At 33.4% G+C, this 18,335-nt stretch overlaps 5 protein-coding genes across 6 annotated transcripts; 2 read left to right on the top strand and 3 right to left on the bottom strand.

The window, feature by feature from the left end:
* The first annotated feature begins 1,258 nt into the window (after positions 1-1,258).
* Setd3 (SET domain containing 3) lies at positions 1,259-3,397 on the top strand. Its single transcript, XM_040714203.2, has 3 exons — positions 1,259-1,644; positions 1,707-1,877; positions 1,948-3,397. The coding sequence occupies exons 1-3, from the start codon at positions 1,507-1,509 to the stop codon at positions 3,160-3,162; spliced, it is 1,524 nt and encodes a 507-aa protein (XP_040570137.1). The 5' UTR covers positions 1,259-1,506; the 3' UTR covers positions 3,163-3,397.
* Positions 3,398-4,507: 1,110 nt separating this feature from the next.
* Positions 4,508-4,837, top strand: LOC121119521 (ribonuclease kappa-B). The gene has a single exon (XM_040714206.2). It carries the CDS (start codon positions 4,508-4,510, stop codon positions 4,835-4,837), a length of 330 nt encoding a protein of 109 aa, XP_040570140.1.
* Positions 4,838-4,989: 152 nt separating this feature from the next.
* Positions 4,990-5,779, bottom strand: LOC121119519 (homologous-pairing protein 2 homolog). The gene is given in 3 exon segments (XM_040714204.2): positions 4,990-5,256; positions 5,258-5,556; positions 5,615-5,779. Coding segments are annotated over 3 exon segments (630 nt in total). The 3' UTR covers positions 4,990-5,090.
* On the bottom strand, positions 5,779-11,604 carry LOC121119516 (eye-specific diacylglycerol kinase). 2 transcript variants are annotated; one of them, XM_040714200.2, is made up of 3 exons: positions 10,803-11,604; positions 9,301-10,347; positions 5,779-9,243 (listed from the first exon to the last, which is right to left on the bottom strand). In XM_040714200.2, the coding sequence occupies exons 2-3, from the start codon at positions 10,264-10,266 to the stop codon at positions 7,300-7,302; spliced, it is 2,910 nt and encodes a 969-aa protein (XP_040570134.1). In that variant the 5' UTR covers positions 10,267-10,347; positions 10,803-11,604; the 3' UTR covers positions 5,779-7,299. The 2 variants fall into 2 exon arrangements, with proteins under 2 accessions (XP_040570134.1, XP_040570135.1); XM_040714201.2 differs by having other exon boundaries at positions 10,468-11,171.
* Positions 11,605-13,207: 1,603 nt separating this feature from the next.
* LOC121119989 (histone-lysine N-methyltransferase SETD7) lies at positions 13,208-15,868 on the bottom strand. Its single transcript, XM_040714842.2, has 4 exons — positions 15,526-15,868; positions 14,886-15,171; positions 14,377-14,835; positions 13,208-14,219 (listed from the first exon to the last, which is right to left on the bottom strand). Exons 1-4 carry the CDS (start codon positions 15,757-15,759, stop codon positions 13,543-13,545), a joined length of 1,656 nt encoding a protein of 551 aa, XP_040570776.1. The 5' UTR covers positions 15,760-15,868; the 3' UTR covers positions 13,208-13,542.
* Between the last annotated feature and the right edge of the window lie 2,467 nt (positions 15,869-18,335).

Genomic DNA, 18,335 nt, shown 5'->3' with positions numbered 1-18,335 from the left:
ATAGTACTAAAAAAAAGGAATTCTGATGACATGATTGGAAAAAGAACAACTGTTAATATTGTCATTACTAAAATTTTATTATTATTTCTAATATTTTGTAGAATAAATGATACTTCATTGATTACATGTTTATTTGTCTTAGGTATTCTAAAACATTTTTTATTAAAATAAGTATTTACGAGAACAAACGAGAATATTAGGAATTTATAAGAAAAAATCAATTATGAAAATGTTCTTCATAATGTTGTTATAGGCTTCATGCGATTCAAGACGAATTTAAAGACGAATCGTGGAGATTCCTTGAAAGATCATACTCTTTCCTAAGAGTGAAATTGAGATTGATGAATCATTATAACAATGACAATGAACTATTTCGCATTTTCTAGGTTTCAAATTTATATTTGCCATTTTAATAAGAGAAAAGAGGGAAATTTGAACTATGTTGAGTACCCTCAGTATCCATTACGCCCCTAAAATCACATCATTAAGACCGACAAAATGGGTATTTACCATATAATAATTGAATGTTTTGATCCTTTTGTTGTTTATATTCATCAGCTGTCTCTCCCTCCAATTTCTTCCTCAATCTGAAAGCACTCTATATTTTTTTGTCTCTATAGTCTACAAACTATACAAATATTGTTTTTATTGGATACGGTTTACAATTTTGCCCGCTCGTCATATTTTCTCTTTCTATGTTAAAATTGGAGACAGCCAAAGCGGAAAGTTGAAATTCAATCCACAAAACCTTTTCTCAATAAGCTTTCATCAGAATTATTAGTATCTTATATGCTAATTAGTAATTATTATTGGATTACCACTTGTAGGACATAATTTGGAGGAGTTGTTTCTCATGGAGTATCGGTGGGCAGGGAGTTTGTGCTCGGATTTGAACTTAATGAATAGTTGAATATAATGAGATGTCATCTCATCCCTCAGTCCATGGTTTGATATCGAGCTGAGCTCAAACCTCCTCCTCCCTGAAACTCATAAGAGACGAACTCACAACTTCCTCCACGGAATGAGACTTTCCAACTACTGTCAAGATCCTTCTCCTTTCTACTCCAATCGCAATAAATAAATCATTCGTTTCTGGATTATGAAACGGTTGCGATAATTAAATTTCAACTTTCCACTTACGCTGTCTCCAATTTCAAGATAGAAAGAGAAACTATGACGAGTGGGAAAAGTTGTTAACCATACCCACTGGATTGTGAGTTTGTGACTGATGAGGTGAATTTCATAAATGATAGCCGATAGGGAAGCCTTTGTTAGTTTTGAGTACGCTAGGAGTAACAGAACTGATTGAATCATTTTCCTGAGTTGCTTGTGTGTACATCAATTCATAAGAATAATATATATTATTTACAAAATAGAAAAAAGGCCGGCTCTGATTTCTATTTTTACCTACACACCTCTCAGCTCAAGCATTTAACGGTCTCATTTTTTTGACAAAAGTATTAAGTAACTTCAAGTTTAGCATATTAAAGTAATCAACAATCAAGGATGGGTCGCAAAAACAAGGGTGCATCTTCGAACAAAAAGGCTAAAGCGGATCTATCCGACTTGATGTCCGAGCTCTTTTCACCTATGCCTCCCAATAAAAGAGGAGAGTTGAACAAACTCGTTGAAAAATTGCTTGAAGTACGAGTGATTCAATATTCTATCTATTAAAACTATTTTTTGAATATTTAATTCCATTTCAGAAATGCTCCAATTTTGCGTCCGAGCCTCTCACTCCATCCAAACTCATGGATGAGCATAAGGAAATACGAGTCATGGTTGATAAAATTAGGGGATTGGAGTCTACAAACATGAATAGAAAGCTCCGTGGTCCTCGGATTCGTCATGTTCCCCAACTCCTTGAATGGCTCAAGGTCATTTCAAACAAAGCAATTATGATTATTATTACTAATGTATACTCTTTTTCCGCATATCAACGTACAGTCTAATGGTGCAGAAATCCATGGTGTAACTCTGAAAGAAGTCGATGATTTGGAATTAGGCCTATTCGTCTCTGAAGGAACATCTTTGAAAGAAGGGGATGTTGTTATCAAAATCCCAAGGAAGTGTATAATGTCCTCTGAAACAGCTCGTGATTCCTCCATTGGATCCCTTATTGAAAAGGATCCCATGTTGAAGACCATGCATAATGTTGCACTAACGCTTCATCTCTTGATCGAAAAAAACTCTCCAGCCTCATTTTGGGAACCCTATATCAACGTTCTACCTTCATCATACTCAACAGTGTTATACTATACCGTAAAGGACTTTGATTTACTCAAAGGATCTCCAACATATGTGGATGCGCTAAAGCAGTACAAATTCGTCGCTCGTCAATACGCATACTTCTATAGAAAGTTTCAAAACACCATGTTGAGGGACTATTTTACCTACGATGAGTACAGATGGGCCGTTTCTACTGTAACAACTCGGCAAAATAAGGTTCCTTGTACGAAACCAGATTCGTATGGCTTATCCATTATGGCGAACGCACTTATTCCCTTTTGGGATATGGCTAATCATTCCGTAAAGCCTCCAGTTTTATCAACGGATTTTGACATAGACTCTGATTCCTTATTATGTTTAGCTAATCAAAACTTTAAGGCTGGTCAGGAGTTTACTATTTTCTACGGTGTTCGTGGAAACATGGATTTCCTTATCCATAATGGATTTATTCCCTTGAATAATGAATATAATTTCTACTCCCTCAAAATTGGTTTCGGAAAGAATGATCCTCTCTTTGCACTCAAAAACTCACTTCTTGAAAAGATCCCAGATTCTTCTTCTCAAGGGAGCTATGCGCTGAAGAAAAATAGTCCTATGATTGAGGAGCTATTATTAAGTTTCCTTAGGATCAATTCTATGAACGAATCAGAGCTGAATGAATACTTGAAGAAGGATGATGCGAGCTGGAAGTCGTTAACTCTAGAGACCAAGACTCCTTTTGATGATAAAGCCTATAATTATCTTAAAACACGCTGTGAATTGTTGATTAAGTCATATCCTAATAGTCTAGAGGAGGATAATAAGCTCTTGGAGATGAAGGAAGGGGAAGGAGCACTTCTTCTTCATCAAAAATATTGTATTCAACTACGTGCTTTGGAAAAAGATATTCTCTTTAATATTGTTCATGCCTGCAACTCAAAGGCATCCTCTTAACTTTGGATTCATGTTTCATCATTTGTTATACTCATTTTTTTTCCCTTTATTAAATAATATAATATTTATTCCATGATTATATAATTAATACTATAATATACCCACTGAAAAACTCAATTTGAAAAATACAGTTTTTCTATCATATCCATAAATGCATAATAACACTTTTACTTCGTTATAATTATATAAGTAAGCTATACAGATTTGTTGATGAATAAAACAAAACTTTAAATAATAATTTGAATAGTTATTTGTCACTACTCATTAATTATGAGAGGGAATTATCTATTTGTAGCACAACCATTGAAAGAAAGGATAAGGGAAAAGTAGATTATTATTTAACAAATACAGAACAATCTGGATAAAATTATCTCCTTGGTCCAAGCAAAAATGTAGCTCTTATCCAAAGTGAAGACAACCCCCAATTTTTTGATTACTTAAATACATTGGCACAATGACATTTGCTCTTAATTTCATATTATGAGTTATTTTTCGCTGTTTTAAGTTTTAATTGCTAAATAATATTGATTATTTATTCATTTATTTTAATTTCCTCAATATTGGAATTGTCAGGCTCATTATATTGAACGAATCTTCTTCCAACATTAAGATAGAAATTGATATAAGAACCAATAAGGCTCAAGGAAATTCGCAAAAATATTCGTATCTTATTATTTGTGAGTCCTTTAGAATTTTTTACTTAGAATTTACGTCGAAAAGTTGCATTTATCCGTATTTTTGTAGAATCACGTTACTTTTATGCAAAGTAGTTTATGGAGTAAAAGATTTGTGACTGAGAAAAAGTTGGTTTGAAGATTTCAGATTTATCAAATATATTGGCGTTTAAAACATTACTCAGTTAGGATGGGTTATTTCTTTTAAACCGTGAGAAATAGGTACAAAATAAAAATCATTTTAGCCTGTATGGAGTTAATCAGACTGATGATTATTATTGTAGAAGCTGCAAATATTGTGAATATTGTTACAATATGTATACCAGTATAATAATAAAGAACTGACGTCTATGTTCTTTGAATCTGAAGATCTAAAGAAGAGAAGCAAGCATCGAACTTGCTACGTTTGCCTATTATTATTGGGGATGAGAGCTAGAGAAAGGGAACAAACGCTTTATAATAATACAATGGATTTTTGGTATAACTATTTTATATACCTTTCTTCCTTATTCAGCTGGCTGAAGAACGATGAATGATGATGAATCCATGAAAGTTGAAACTAGGGTAGTAGTTTTGTAATGTAAATTCTCTCTTCTTACTCATATTGTGCAACAGCTGGTTGTCAGTACGAAATAATAGTAAATCCGTATCTTTACTTAGTATTTCACAGAATGAAAAGATTCAAACTCTGTGGTCCCAAGCTGAGTTGGTGTGGTTTAGTACTCAGTATTTGGGGTGTCATTCAACTCACACTCCTGGGGTTCTTTTTCAAATTCCGGGCTGTGGCACTTATCGAGGATGTCAAAATTGAGAATGAGAAAGAGGCTTTTGAGTCTCCAGAGACTTATATTCAACAATTAGAGATTGGATATGACAATAATGCGTATAATTGCTTTATTGCGGCGTGTCTATACGTTCTTACGCTCTCAGTGTCCTTGCATCAAGTTTGGGTGAATAGGCAGCCGCGTGGGAGTGACTATGAAAATTTCTTGGACAACTAATGATAATTCATTTATCGTTTACTCTCTTCATTAATAGAGAAACAGTAATACAATACTCGTATGAAGCTATACATATTAAAATACACAATATATTCCCGCATTATATGATTACAAGACTATTTTTGCTATATAAATGTGAAAAGCTATAATAATTACTATCCCATTGTCAAATTTTATTAAGTCACAAAAAAAAGTTAATAAATAAATATATAATTCATTCTTTTCCATATAAAATTACACATAAGTCTTATATTCAATAGATATCCGGGATTTGAACGCCGGCATCCTCATCTGTCTCAATTTCAATTTCCTCAAATAGCGCCTTTTTCGACTTAGGATAGCTTTCTAATACGGCTTCAGTAATGTTCAACACCATACGTTTTCGTTTACGCCATTCCTTCACGGCCTTTTCATGCTTTCATCACGGTTTCCTTCTCTGCCTTGGTCACAAGTACCCTATTATTGGAAAGCTCCTCCAAACGTTCCTCCATTTGAGATACAGTACTCTTCAGTTGTTCAATTCTATCGAAGGCCTCAGAAGTTGTAATGGAGGACTCAATGTTTTTGAGGGATGCCTCTTTACTCTTAAGTTGAATATTGATTTTCTTAATAGCTTCTTGATTTTGAGCTAATTCCTGATCTAGTCTGGAGAGCTCTGCCTCATTTGCTGTTGCCATATGCTCTTGATTTATAGCATAGACCTTTTGTTTGCCATTGATCTATGAATAATAATGAAGTAGTATAGTTGTCTATAGGACATGCAACAAGACTACCTACCTTTTCAATAGCTTCACCATCAGCCACTAATAGATCCAGAACTTTTTGAATAACAGTTTTTCCAAATTCTTTGTGCATGTTGAGAACTATGTCATTGACAGAGTAAGGACGATTCTGATTCCTGAGATATTGCTTAATAGTGGTATTAGGATCCTTCTCCGGCATCTATCAGAGAGAGATAATAATAATATATAAAGAGATGAAGTCAAAATTATATTATGTGGTATGAAGTGAGATATTTTTTAGGGTATGTTCCTTTATTAGGTATTTGAATTATATTATAAATAATATGTATGTATTTACAAGAGAGTAATTGTATTATTATGACATCATTAAAAACAGGGATTGACATAAGAGTAACACACAACTGTCATTAATAATAAAACAAGAATAAGAAACGGATAAGTATGCAAATTATACTTATTAAACAAGATATATATTTCTTAAAATATTAGAAGATTTTTTTTTCTTCCTATAATAACGGTGGTAAAATTCCTTATAAAATATAGGTAATTTATGTATATGTATATATATAAAGCTTGACTGGTGAATATATTCTTCATGAGGGATATGAGAATATGTAATTATTTTTCTTTTTGTGACTAAAAAAATTCAAATCAAATCAAGTAATAATTGAGTAAATTAATAAGTATTGTGATTAATGCTTTAAAAAATATATTTATAAATTTGGCCAAAAAACGCGCGTTCTTATTTCCTTTTTTTTTTTCCTTTATCAATTAATAAATTTTTATAAAATCAAATTGTTGGATGGAAAACTATTATATACTTAGAAAAAGGTTATTCATTGAATTTGCATAAGTACTCAAAAGCGTGTATAATTATTCTGTTTGCAGATTATGTATATAAATATATACAAAATACAAACACAATTTGAGATTCACGGTTTTTTTTTCTGGAGTCGTAGAAGTAGTAATTCATTTTACTTTTCATCCCCTTAATTAATTATTATTATGATTCAACTAAAACGAACAAGTATGTTACTCAAGATGAATTTTCGGGTATATATATATATATATGGACATACGAAAGTATGGAGATATTTATAATAGGAGAATATAATGACAATAATATAATGATGACGTAAGAATGTAAAATGAAGACATTTCAAAAAACAAAACAAAAAGTTTGGTAATTAATTAATAATAATAGCAATAGTAATAATTATCATAATTTCATTGGAAATATATTAATAATAAAGAGGAAATCACAGATTTTTAATAATCTAATCTTTATAAGAACATATTATAGGACTCAAAAGGGTGACTGATTTAAAAAAAATAATTAAGAGTGATTCATTATAAATCTGGGACAAAATATAGCATTAATAATAATACGTACATAACTTCCATTAAAAAAATAATTATTTTAAAAAGGGCAACAATTTTTTTTCTTTAAAGTAGTAAAGGAGCAATATGCTGCTCTCTTTATTGTTAGTCGACCTCTAATAAAAGGAGCTAAGCTATCATCGTTTATAATAATAATAGCTCCAATAAATAAAGAGCTGTAAATAATTAATTAATGTATCTTTTAAAAAAATTGAATGTGATAAGATGATGATGATAACTGTGTGGGTTTTTTTCTTCTTTTTAATTAATTATGATTTTTTTAATGTATAATAATTATATATATATATTTTTTAAATTCCTGTTTTCAAAATTCAACTACTACACCGGAGTTTCTAAATCGATGTCTTGCTCATTTTGAAAATGTTCTTGACTTTCTAAATATGAACTTAAATCGTGGTCCTCAGCCATAACAGCTAATTGTCTGGGAGTGAGCCCTGCTTGATCATGAATGGATAAAGAGGATCCTGCAGCTACTAACATACAACAAATGGTTCTTCTTTTATATCCTGCAGCTTTGTGAAGCGCAGTTTGGCCCTTTTCATTGTCCACCATGTCTAGTATGGACGGCGGTGCTTTGGAAATGAGGAATTTGATAATTTCCTTATGGCCAAACCTTGCTCCATAGTGCAAAGCCGTTTTTCCAGTTTCATCAATGGAGAGCAAAGAATAGTTTTCATTAAACAAATCTGTTAGCATTTTAATATCACCCAATCGAGCTGCTTTCAATACACCCTCTGTTGTTTTTTCCAACATGGGAGGTGGAAGAGGAGTTGGAATTGCGGTAGGAATTGGAGGAGCCAGCTCTATATCCATGGCCTCAGCACCACTTGGAACTACTACTCTGGAAGGAGAAAGGGACTTGCTAGGTGAAGGTACTTTATTGGATGAGGAGGAAGAGTTTTCGGCCGGAGATAAATGATGATCATTACTATTGTTATGATGATGAGCCTCGTTTTCGGATTGTGACGGAGGAGGAGTTGCAGGCTTAATTGCTGTTTCCATAATGTGTTTCTCATCATCATTCAAAGACGGACTATCCATTTCTAAAATATGAAGTTCTTCATCACAGATATCAGTGACATAGTGAAGATTCTCTTGTGCTCTATCAATACGAAAGAATCTTATCGCCGTGACAGAATCTATAAAACACCAGTCAGAGGAAACGGGCTTGTTGTTTTCCATTACTTTATTGATCAAATTACGAACAGCCTCAAGATCGGCATTCGTCGTAGTACTTATTTCACCAAAGGACTGAGCCAATTCCTTTAGTCGATCCTTATCATAATGAAAAGACTCATAGTCTGGCATGGAAATACGAGATACAGAGAGTTTAAGCGCAATTTCATTACTTGAGCTTAAGGTACCCTTTTTAGAGTCTCCTTTGATTTTAGCTAACATAGAAACTTGATTAAGGTAACTGAGTGTGATTGTAGCAGGATTGAGTCGTGATGCTTCCCCATCAACTTGCATCGGAATCGTTTTTCGGGTTTTGATTGTTGCTGTTTTACATTGAGTTATACAAGTTGCATGACCACCAGCTTGGAGAAGTGGTAACTGATATGTTGTCAGTCCCATTACTTCAATTAACCCATCATCTATTCTCTGCTCGCCATTTCCTCTATTCCAAGGACGTGTACCCGAACCAAAACTTGGAATATTGGCAAACAAGACGGAATGAACGCGATGCTCCCTCAATTTTGGCGTTATATCCTTACCATCACATTCTACTTCAATTTCATGAGATAAGTCTTTCCACTTACGAAGCAAAAGATCCTTTCCTCCTGCTTGGCCATAAAACATTTTGTTCCTAATACGAGAATTAAATTTGCTAGGATTTGCTTCACGAGCCTCGTGAAACTGGAGGGCAATTTGGGCATCAACTCCAAGGGAGAAATAATTATTTACAACATTCAAAGGTAGCTTATCTTCCCCCTTATCGGTTGAAGGATAATCAGCGTTTCTTTCAACCTTGAGTATCCAGCGATCCATTTTAACTTCAGTGGCAGTCTGGAGGCCATTCAAAATTTTTGAAATGGGTTCATCAATATAACCACCACCCCATCCCAATGAACGGCTTAAATCATTACCAGTTCCCAGAGGAAGAACTCCAACCGTGGCTGTTGAATCCACTTCAATCTTATCAAGAACAGACAAAAGCCATCCCACCGTACCGTCTCCACCACAAGCCAGTAGTTTAATATTGGGGACTTTACGGAACATTTCTATGGCTGGTTGTGGTCCTCCTTGAGTAAGATCAAATACCTTAAGAGGAAAAAGATTAAGATAAACAATGATGATTAGAATATAATTACTTCATACCTGTCTAGGATTCAAAAGCCATTGGAACTTTTGCATGAGTTTAGCTCCTTGATTTCCACCAGATTTAGGATTGAGAAAGACAAGAATAGGAGTTAATTTGGGGGAGGGTATGGGCTTTACACAGAAAGGCTTTCCAGAGTTATTATTATTGATGTTGGATTTTTGAGTTTCTTCTAGGAGGTTTAACTTGGTACCTGAAGACTTTTTGGGTGAGTTTTTGAGTGAAGATTTAAAGGAGCCTTTCCTAGGTAACTTTACAATCCATGAGGGAGGAACAATAACATTTGAGTGAGTTCCCAAGTCACAGTCCTTATCTTGGTGCATCTGATTGAGACAGTTATCCTTATTATGATATGAAAATTTACACCAAGAGCAAGAAACTCCAACAACAGAACCAAATCCCAACTTGCTTTGAAAAGCCTTACCACAATGTTTACATTTCCCTTTCAAATTTTTTCTTTGAACCCAGTGATGGTCCACACTCGTCTGTTCACGATACTTTCGAACGCATTCTCTAAAAGTCTGTTTACAAAAAAATTTAGCGTTTAATGACTCCATACAAGCATCATGAACGACGATGCGACAGGAGACACATTTGCTGCGATGTCCAAATTTTTTACAATCTGTATTCAAATAACAAGAATCACTGGAAGAACTAGTAGGAACAAAGATATGTGACATGCTCGACGCTTCAATACTCCAATCCGCATTGGCATGGCATATGGGTGGAGGAGGTTCGGAGTTACCTCCAGTCGTAGAGGAATCAGAGGCTCTTCGCTCCATCTGTTTGTAATTATGACTACAATGATTAAATGTGGAATCAGATGTAACGGGATGAGAACTTCTTCTAAAAGGGATACTAAGAGGTGTATCTTCTAATGAACCGGTGGAGTCTGGCTCTGGAACCAACTCCACCGTCTCCGATTCGGGGACTAATGAGGAGGATCCCACCGGAGCAGTCAGCATTTTATAAAAACCATGATTAAAAACGAGTATTATATTTTTTCTATTAAAAAAGAACGGACTTCCTTGTGACCATCAGCAAATCTGCAACGAAATATAAGAAAAAAGGAAAGAGTTTGAGTATGAGGAGAGATAGGAGACCAAAGTCTAGTTTTTCATATACACATTCCATTTCTATGTAGAAATTAAAAGTAGCGTACATACTTGTTAAAATTAAATAAAATAGAATAGAATATGTACTATCAAACACTTTGGCAAAAAGAATGTGATAAAGCCGGAATGTGCTTCCTCTGCTCTTTCCTCCAAAAATGAATAGAAAAGCACGCACAGACAGATTAACAAATTCCTCCAAATTATAAAGGGATCATAATAATAATAATCTAATTATTATTAGTATATAGAAAAGGGCTTCCACAAGGAGGATCCGCATAAATTAATGCTTCATTTCAAGGGCTTCTTATCCAGCTTTCAAAAAGTTTTGGAAGGGCTCCCTTGGGGAGGAGGGAAGAGGCCATTCAAGTGAGGATTCATATCATTACCTTCATCACCCAGGACGAAGATGAGGAAGAATCCTCCTCATCCTCCACGCCAGAAGACGATGATGACGATTCTCCCATTATCACCAACCAATCACCTACTAATTACGTTACGTCCGAGGCCTCGAAGTATTGCTTTTGGGTTCGAGACCCCAAACGTCAACCCAATCCTTCCTCTCGCCCTAACTCTATTTCCCCATCACTCCAAGTGAGAAAGGAGATTTCGGAGACGGAATGTTGAAGAGACGTCGTAGTTGTCGTCTTGTTTTTGAGCTCCAAGAATGATGGGGGAGGAGATGATCTTGAGCTCCTTTATGATCTAATTATTAGCTGAGGGGGGGGAGTTCAACTTCTTCTTTTCATCTCCTTTTTTTTTTTTTTTTTTTTTGCTTCGGATTCTCCCTTTTTTATCTTCCTCTTTTCTTCCCCTTCTTCTTTTCATTTATTCTTGTATAAAATTCAACACTACACTACAACTATGAACGCTCATACAAAATAATCATTCCATTCGATTCCTCAACTGGTTCTTCTTCTTTAGCTAGTTGTATAATAATAAATACCTTTAATGACGTCATAATAGAAAGCACAACTAACATTTATGACGTCGTTTCATGTCGATTTGAGTATTTTGACGTAATTATAAGTAATACGGTTCATATTCGACCATCTATTAATTATTTTTTATCATAATTAATAAAAATAACCAACTAAATCAATGAGAACAACACAATAAATGCCTTCAAACACGCCTCTTTTTAACACTATACACGCTAATACATTAGCGTAATGCAGCGTTTCTCAAAGTGTCTATTGGTTTTCTCTGCTCTGGGTATTCCGTAAAATCTTCAAAATAATGATTTTTTTACAAATTATTTTAATTAATTTTTTTACAGCTGAAGGATATAATCACCAATCAGCGATTATAATCAAGTATTATTCCTTGTTAACTTAAACTTGAGGTGATTACTAATCAGTGGAGTTGAAATTTTGGTTAGGAAAAAAAATAAGTTTAGAAATTTGGAAAGGAAAAAAGGTTAGTGCGTGTGCTCTTTCTTCTTATTTGTTTATTATTTGATAGATCATTGTGGTGTTCACATGCCCCTCCGAAGGAAGCATTATTTCCTATCTTTGGACTACTACTTTTAAAAATCCATAATAAAATAAATATAAATTACATTATTTTTCCTGTACTAGTGTTTGCTCTCGCTTTCTCTTTGCACGCCCTCATCTCCCCCCTCGCCTACGAGATTAATATTTTATAGACCGCCAAAAGTTTGGGAAGACGACAAATTAGGGAGAAATTAATTACAATATATAAAAAAATTAAATAAATATTATTTAAAAAAAAAAAGCCATTCAATCAAACATGAACACCATTTATTAATAAAAAAGGTTTAGAATATACAATTTATCAAGTAATTTAGGCATTAGAAAAATAAGCAATTCTAAATTTATAAACAAATCTTAATAAAATATCAAAAAGGATAGAAATAAAAGTCTTTACATATTTATTTTCCCAACAAATATTCTGAAGGCAGTGCCAAATCGAATGAAGTTTTGAAATGCATTTTCTAAAAAAATATCAGATCTTATGTTCCCTTAACAAAGTGCTATTTTTAAAAAGAAAATAGAAATGTAAAGTGTAGAGGTTTTGACATAAGGCTTCCCTTCTGCCACTCCTAGACTGGATGAAATTGTTCATATTTATAAACGAAATATAATTATCAATAATTGCTGATGTGATCGAAGGGATTGTTGATGGATTTTCATTATTACTTTTTTTGTAAATATGTACATACAAAGGGGCATCCAGAGTATTTATGCTTTTTTTTTGGTGGGGGAAGGGCAGGACCGTGACTAGAATTTTTCTTTAGCAAAATATCTTGTGGCTGTTTTTTTATACATGGCAAATAACTTTTTTTAGAAGAGACAAATAACTATTTGTAATTTTTTTGGAAGATACTAAATTTCAACAATAAGACGATATTGGCCGTAGTGTATTATGTCATATTAGAGTAGGGCTCTATCCTGACATATTTCTTCATCATTAAATAATTTTATCGTCAGAATATAATATAAATTGTAAGGAAATTGCACACGATAATATTGTCTTTCAATGAAATTACTCACAATCATATTACTTCACGATGATACTATCCACGACGTTTTTGTCTCACAATGATAATGTACACAACGATATTACCATGCAGCGATATTTTTAATACTGACGTTGCTTGAATTCGAATTAGGTTTATTTATAGTTGTGAACAATTCTTAGCAATTATAATTGAATAATAATAGTTCCATGGTTGTTAAGAATAATTGTCAAATTACGAATTGATTTTCAGACGCGTTCTCCCTATTTCTGTTTATATGAAAGGTTGCGAGATAAATGAAAGGTAGCAACGTGATAGCAAAATATATTTTATTCGAATTACACACCTGTAAAATGATTAACTCCACCAATATCATTTGGAAATTATGTTTATGCTATTAAACGTACCTCATAGTAAAAAATAGTTAATTCTCTAAATTGCTTAGATTTTAAAAATAAAAAAATTCTTAGCTTCTTTTATCAAAAGGTTTCTTTAATTACTTATTATCTTTATCAAAGTTTAAACAGTTACATCAAATATGTTTGATTTTAATACTCTTATCAAATGAATTATGTATTTATTTGAAGGATGAAATAATTGTGAATTATTTCATAAGCTAACTAGGCTATAATAAAATACAGGTAACCTTAAATATTATTAAAATCATGGATCTCCTCAAATCGATCCTCATCCTTCTTTGAATTCGATTTGACATGAAATAATTTCTTAACATCAGTAACAGATTTTGCCTCAGCTTCTTCTGATCCCTCAATTTCTTTGAGATCCTCATCATCCAATTCGTCTATATTTTGAACACCAACAGGATCTGGTACAATGAGTTCCTCATTTTCTGGAAGTGGGATTTTCTTTCCAGTATTTTCGTAGTATCTATCCATAATTCTTGCAATTGCTGCATCAGAGCTGTTATTCTTTTTTCGCTGATGTTGGATCCAGAGGACACGGTACCATTCAGGGCTATCGCAGAGATTCATATGATAATTAATTAGAATTTCTTCTGATTGGTTGATTTTTCTCTGCGCTCTAATTCCTCGAATAATCCCAAAGCGTGGATGTTCAAATAAAGTCCATTCACTATTGGGGGTAAAACTATGATTGATTTTGTGTCCAACTGTGGCACAATATTTGTCTAAAGTGATAAAGTCGTGAGGAATATCCAGATCAATGTCTGCATTAAGGCGTATACGATAGTCAGAGTGTGGTAGCTTTGAAGATGCGGAGGTAGAGGTTTTAATGCGTATACCATTGTATAAACAAAAAACGGACCTTTCCTGAATGTCTTTTTTGGCAAAAAGTCCTTCACCACCTGTAATAAAGCACTTTCGAGTTACCAGGAACATATGATATATAAACTATGAGCTTATGACGTCATTAAATGGCATTTCTCTTAAATTTAAGTCAAATTGGTGCAATCGGGCCTAAAATATTTAATTTAAAACCAAGACGAGTTTTTTAAAACTAACCTTGAGGCAAAAGACTCTCTTTGACAAAGACATTATCTTCTTCATATGGATCTCGTATGAGTGGATTTAAACCAATCATTTTGATTGTAGGATTATCGAAGGTATATTCTTGACCATAAAAATGAGAAAAAGTCGGCATGTGTATCCCTTTATTTACGTCACATCCGTTCAATTCACACATTCTTCCAGAAACCAATACGCCATCTTTGAATGATCCTCTTAGAACCCTCTTAAAGTCTGGATAAATGTAAGCTAAATCAGGACCGGAGAATTCTCCTGTCTCTTCATCGACATTTCCAACAAGGAATCCTCCACCAAAAAGTCCTTTCCAACAAAATCCTCTTCGAATTCCTCGATAAAAACGGCCAAAAAATACTAAAGATTTTTTGCCCAGTAGAAGTTTTTCATTTATTCCAAATTCCCTTTGAAAGCCATGAGGCACCCCATTATGAAAGTAACCTGAGATGACAATTTTAATGAAAAAATAAATTATAAATGTTTCGATAAACCTTCAACGAATCCGCCGCCATGCGTATGTATCGTCATTTCTCCTTCCATCAATCCATTTTTCCATGTACCTTCAGTGTAAAGGCAACTCTCCTCCGCTCTTAGCATTTTCCCCTCACGATCCAGAATACTATGATTAAATCTACCCACAAACGAATCTTTATTATCAAACAAGATTTGTCCTTCTCCAAAAGGAAGTCCGTTAGAGTCAACAGTTCCTCCATATCGGCACTTTCTGATTCCATCAGTCGTAATTTTGCTCTCAGATGTAAACCTTGCTTCTTTTTCCTAAAAAAAGAACTTTAGGAAATAACATACAACTATGCAATGGGTTCATAAAAATGTGATCCGTCAAAACAAAAGTGTGTTTTTGCATTTGCATTTAAAGTAAATAAAATGGACTGATGTTATTTAAAAAGGAATATCAGGGCCAACATCAGTAACTTAAATCATATAATATAGCTGAAACTCTTGCCTATTTGAACTCATCCCATAAATTTGAATTCAAAGCAAAATTATTTACTCAAATACATCCATGAAATATTCGTTACTATGTCCCAAATCAAATCAATGGGGATTTTCTCCTTTTCGTAATATTTGTTCAAAATTGTTTTTAGATGGACGTGCCACATATACACTTACTTTCATAGTCTTGATTCCATTACTTAAATGATGTTGGTTTTCTTTCCAAAGATCTGATCCTTCGTAGGGATGAGAAGCATTAGCTTCTATTTTTTCCCATTCAGATGCAAATTCTTCTTGTATTTGATCCACAACTACGTCATCCTCATCCCCGATCCTTCCAAATAACCACTCCTTTAATTCGTATATGGGATCGATTTCAACAAACTTATTCTCTATTTCATTCGCAACCATTCTCTTCCTTAAAAATTTATAGATAAGAAGAAGTGAAATGTTTAAATGCAGTCTCTTAAATGTTATTGTCGATCAACAATATTTATTTTTAATTAAAGCTGGGTAAGCCGAATTTTTTTGGCATTCTTCCAATAACTATATAGATGCAACACATATTTTTAATATTTTTTGCGGCATGCTTCTACACTCTAAATGGGAGAAAATCCTCCATACATAACTATAATTGTCAAAATAACATATTTGAGCAGGACCTGGGCTAATCATAAATGTACTGGGCCTTTTTCATTCTTTTTTTTTTTTTTTTTTTTAAAATTTGATTTTTATAAACCATTTTCACTTTATTTAGAAAATTTGAGGACCGTTTTTTAAAAGAAGTTGATGGTCTTTTTTTGATAAAATTAATGACCATTTTTTAATAACTTGTGTGGATATTATTTCTATTTCATGTAATCAAGTCCTTTTTCTATTTTTATAAATCTTAAAACCTAAGTGTACACTATACAATAGGGTGGTTTATTTTTCAACTTTTTTGAATTTCGATTACGTGTAGTTCAAAAAAGTTATGATATCTTAAAAAAACAAAGAGGCAGTTATATTTTTTGTTTGACCAAATTAGTTCGGTCTTACAAAAGGCTTAGTCTGGACTGGTCTCATTTAAAAATTCGGTCTAGTTCGGTCCCAAAAAAATCGGTCTAGACCGATTTTTCATATAAATTGTTTATAACATGACGTCAGATATTTTTTCAAGTACAATGACGTTATACGAAGTTTAAAGAGAAGTAGCTCGGATTAATTTTGATCCCACCGTCTTTTATATGTATACAGTATTTGTTCTAGAACTCATCGTGTACTTTTGATATTTTTTGAAAAAAATCAATGGCACTTGATCTAGAAAAAAAAATTTTTCATAATATATGAGACCCCAAAAAATTGGTTCATAAATTGAGACCTAAAAAAAATCGGTCCATAAAGTGAAACCGAATCAAAATCGGTCCACGGTCTGATACCGCAATCTGGACCGAAAAATCGGTCTACAATAAATCACTTAAGACCGAACCGAAAAAAAATCCGTGCTGGACCGAGTCTCAACACTAATATCCATCACGTAGTACTAGTCAAGAGCAGGGCCTGGTTTCCATCCAACTCCCAGTATATTTACTTTATGGTTTTTAAATAATATTTTGAGTCGTTCAACCTTGAAAACAATATCTGTTTAAATAGTTTAATTTAAAAATATAGTTTTCTTATTGATGGAGTTGACATTTTTGTAATGAAAGAAACTATGTTTAGAAATTAGAACAAGAAAAACGGTTGTTGAGTATTCTCATTCTTCTTTTTTGTTCATTATTTAATAGGTCGTCCTGTTGTTAACTTGTTACTCTGAAGTACGCATTCTCGACTATCCTCGGGAAAAATTGCTTTAAAAATGCATTATTAAATAAATTTAAATGACTTCAAATATTTTCCATGCACTAAAGCTAATTAAATGTAGAAGTTTCTCCTCTTAATAGCAGTATTTCATTTTCTCCCCTAAAATCATATAACAGGCAGCTGATAACAACAAGGGTCTCAATTAAGTAATACCAAGGTAATCTTTTCGAGTTTTTTAAATATTTTTTTATTATAACGGCAACTGATCAATCTTTTATGGTTATGACACTGGAATTAAGGATGTATTTAAACAATGAGAAGAAAATAATATTAATCATTATTACAAACGATAGTTTATTTTTTTTCGATGTCTTTATGTTTTTTTGTTTTTCTGAATGAATATTCAGAAAAGAAGTGACTTGCCTTGTGCTATGATAATTTGCTCTTTTTTGTGACTTAGACATTAGGCCTTGAATATTAGCCTTACCCAGAGGAGGACTTACATATAGAACAAATTCCTTGATTAATCAAACAAAACAACAACAAAAAAAAATCGAGGCAATCTTTGAAGTATTTCATGGATACGAAATATTGCATCACCCTCAGGTTATTGAAACAATTATTTCTATTTTACGAAGTTCGGCTCCAAATTTACCCCATGAGGTAATAAAAAATATGCAACTGTAAGAATATGCAGAAGATAAAGATTAAGGACTCTGTTTACTCTCCGTGACACAATGGTGGCTTCTACAAAAAAAAAAGAAATTGCAGAGTTCAATCCGTCAAACATAACCCAATGGCGACTACATCCGTAGAGCGAGGATTCCACCTGTCCTCCACGACAGGATGGCTTCCCTCGGTAAGATAAGAAGGAGAGTTTAAGGCAGAAGCAGGTTAGAGAATCAGAGTTGCAGTCACTTAAAGATTTCACTCCGGAAGAAAGTGGGAGGCGTCTCCTCGTATCAGAAGAATAGAGTCATCAACCGCCCGAAGACAAATTGACCTCTGATTCCTAGACATTCAATACAGGCGATTGATCATTGGGTTACCCATAACTTGAGATCCCAAACATCCCATCATTGTCACCCGATGCTCAACTGCCAAAATTCAGATGACATCACAAGCCGTGCTGGCTACAAACATGTTTGACACAGTGAAAGAGTTGAGAGAATATTCTAAATACCTTGTGGAATACCATATGTATC

This window comes from Lepeophtheirus salmonis, chromosome 6 (assembly GCF_016086655.4).
Source record: "Lepeophtheirus salmonis chromosome 6, UVic_Lsal_1.4, whole genome shotgun sequence".
Lineage (NCBI taxonomy): Eukaryota > Metazoa > Arthropoda > Copepoda > Siphonostomatoida > Caligidae > Lepeophtheirus > Lepeophtheirus salmonis.
The sequence above is the reverse complement of the archived record's forward strand: the minus strand, read 5'-3'. Positions and strand labels throughout refer to the sequence as shown.

Excerpts from the sequence above, each read along its gene's own strand:
- LOC121119989 (XM_040714842.2), bottom strand. The coding sequence starts at position 15,759 with ATGGTTGCGAATGAAATAGAGAATAAGTTTGTTGAAATCGATCCCATA. Across the intron at positions 15,172-15,525 it reads ATGGAATCAAGACTATGAAA|GAAAAAGAAGCAAGGTTTAC; the intron begins GTAAGTGTATAT and ends TTCTTTTTTTAG. Across the intron at positions 14,836-14,885 it reads TGGCGGCGGATTCGTTGAAG|GTTACTTTCATAATGGGGTG; the intron begins GTTTATCGAAAC and ends TTGTCATCTCAG.
- LOC121119521 (XM_040714206.2), top strand. The coding sequence starts at position 4,508 with ATGAAAAGATTCAAACTCTGTGGTCCCAAGCTGAGTTGGTGTGGTTTA.
- Setd3 (XM_040714203.2), top strand. The coding sequence starts at position 1,507 with ATGGGTCGCAAAAACAAGGGTGCATCTTCGAACAAAAAGGCTAAAGCG. Across the intron at positions 1,645-1,706 it reads TCGTTGAAAAATTGCTTGAA|AAATGCTCCAATTTTGCGTC; the intron begins GTACGAGTGATT and ends ATTCCATTTCAG. Across the intron at positions 1,878-1,947 it reads AACTCCTTGAATGGCTCAAG|TCTAATGGTGCAGAAATCCA; the intron begins GTCATTTCAAAC and ends ATCAACGTACAG.
- LOC121119516 (XM_040714200.2), bottom strand. The coding sequence starts at position 10,266 with ATGCTGACTGCTCCGGTGGGATCCTCCTCATTAGTCCCCGAATCGGAG. Across the intron at positions 9,244-9,300 it reads GGCTTTTGAATCCTAGACAG|GTATTTGATCTTACTCAAGG; the intron begins GTATGAAGTAAT and ends TTTCCTCTTAAG.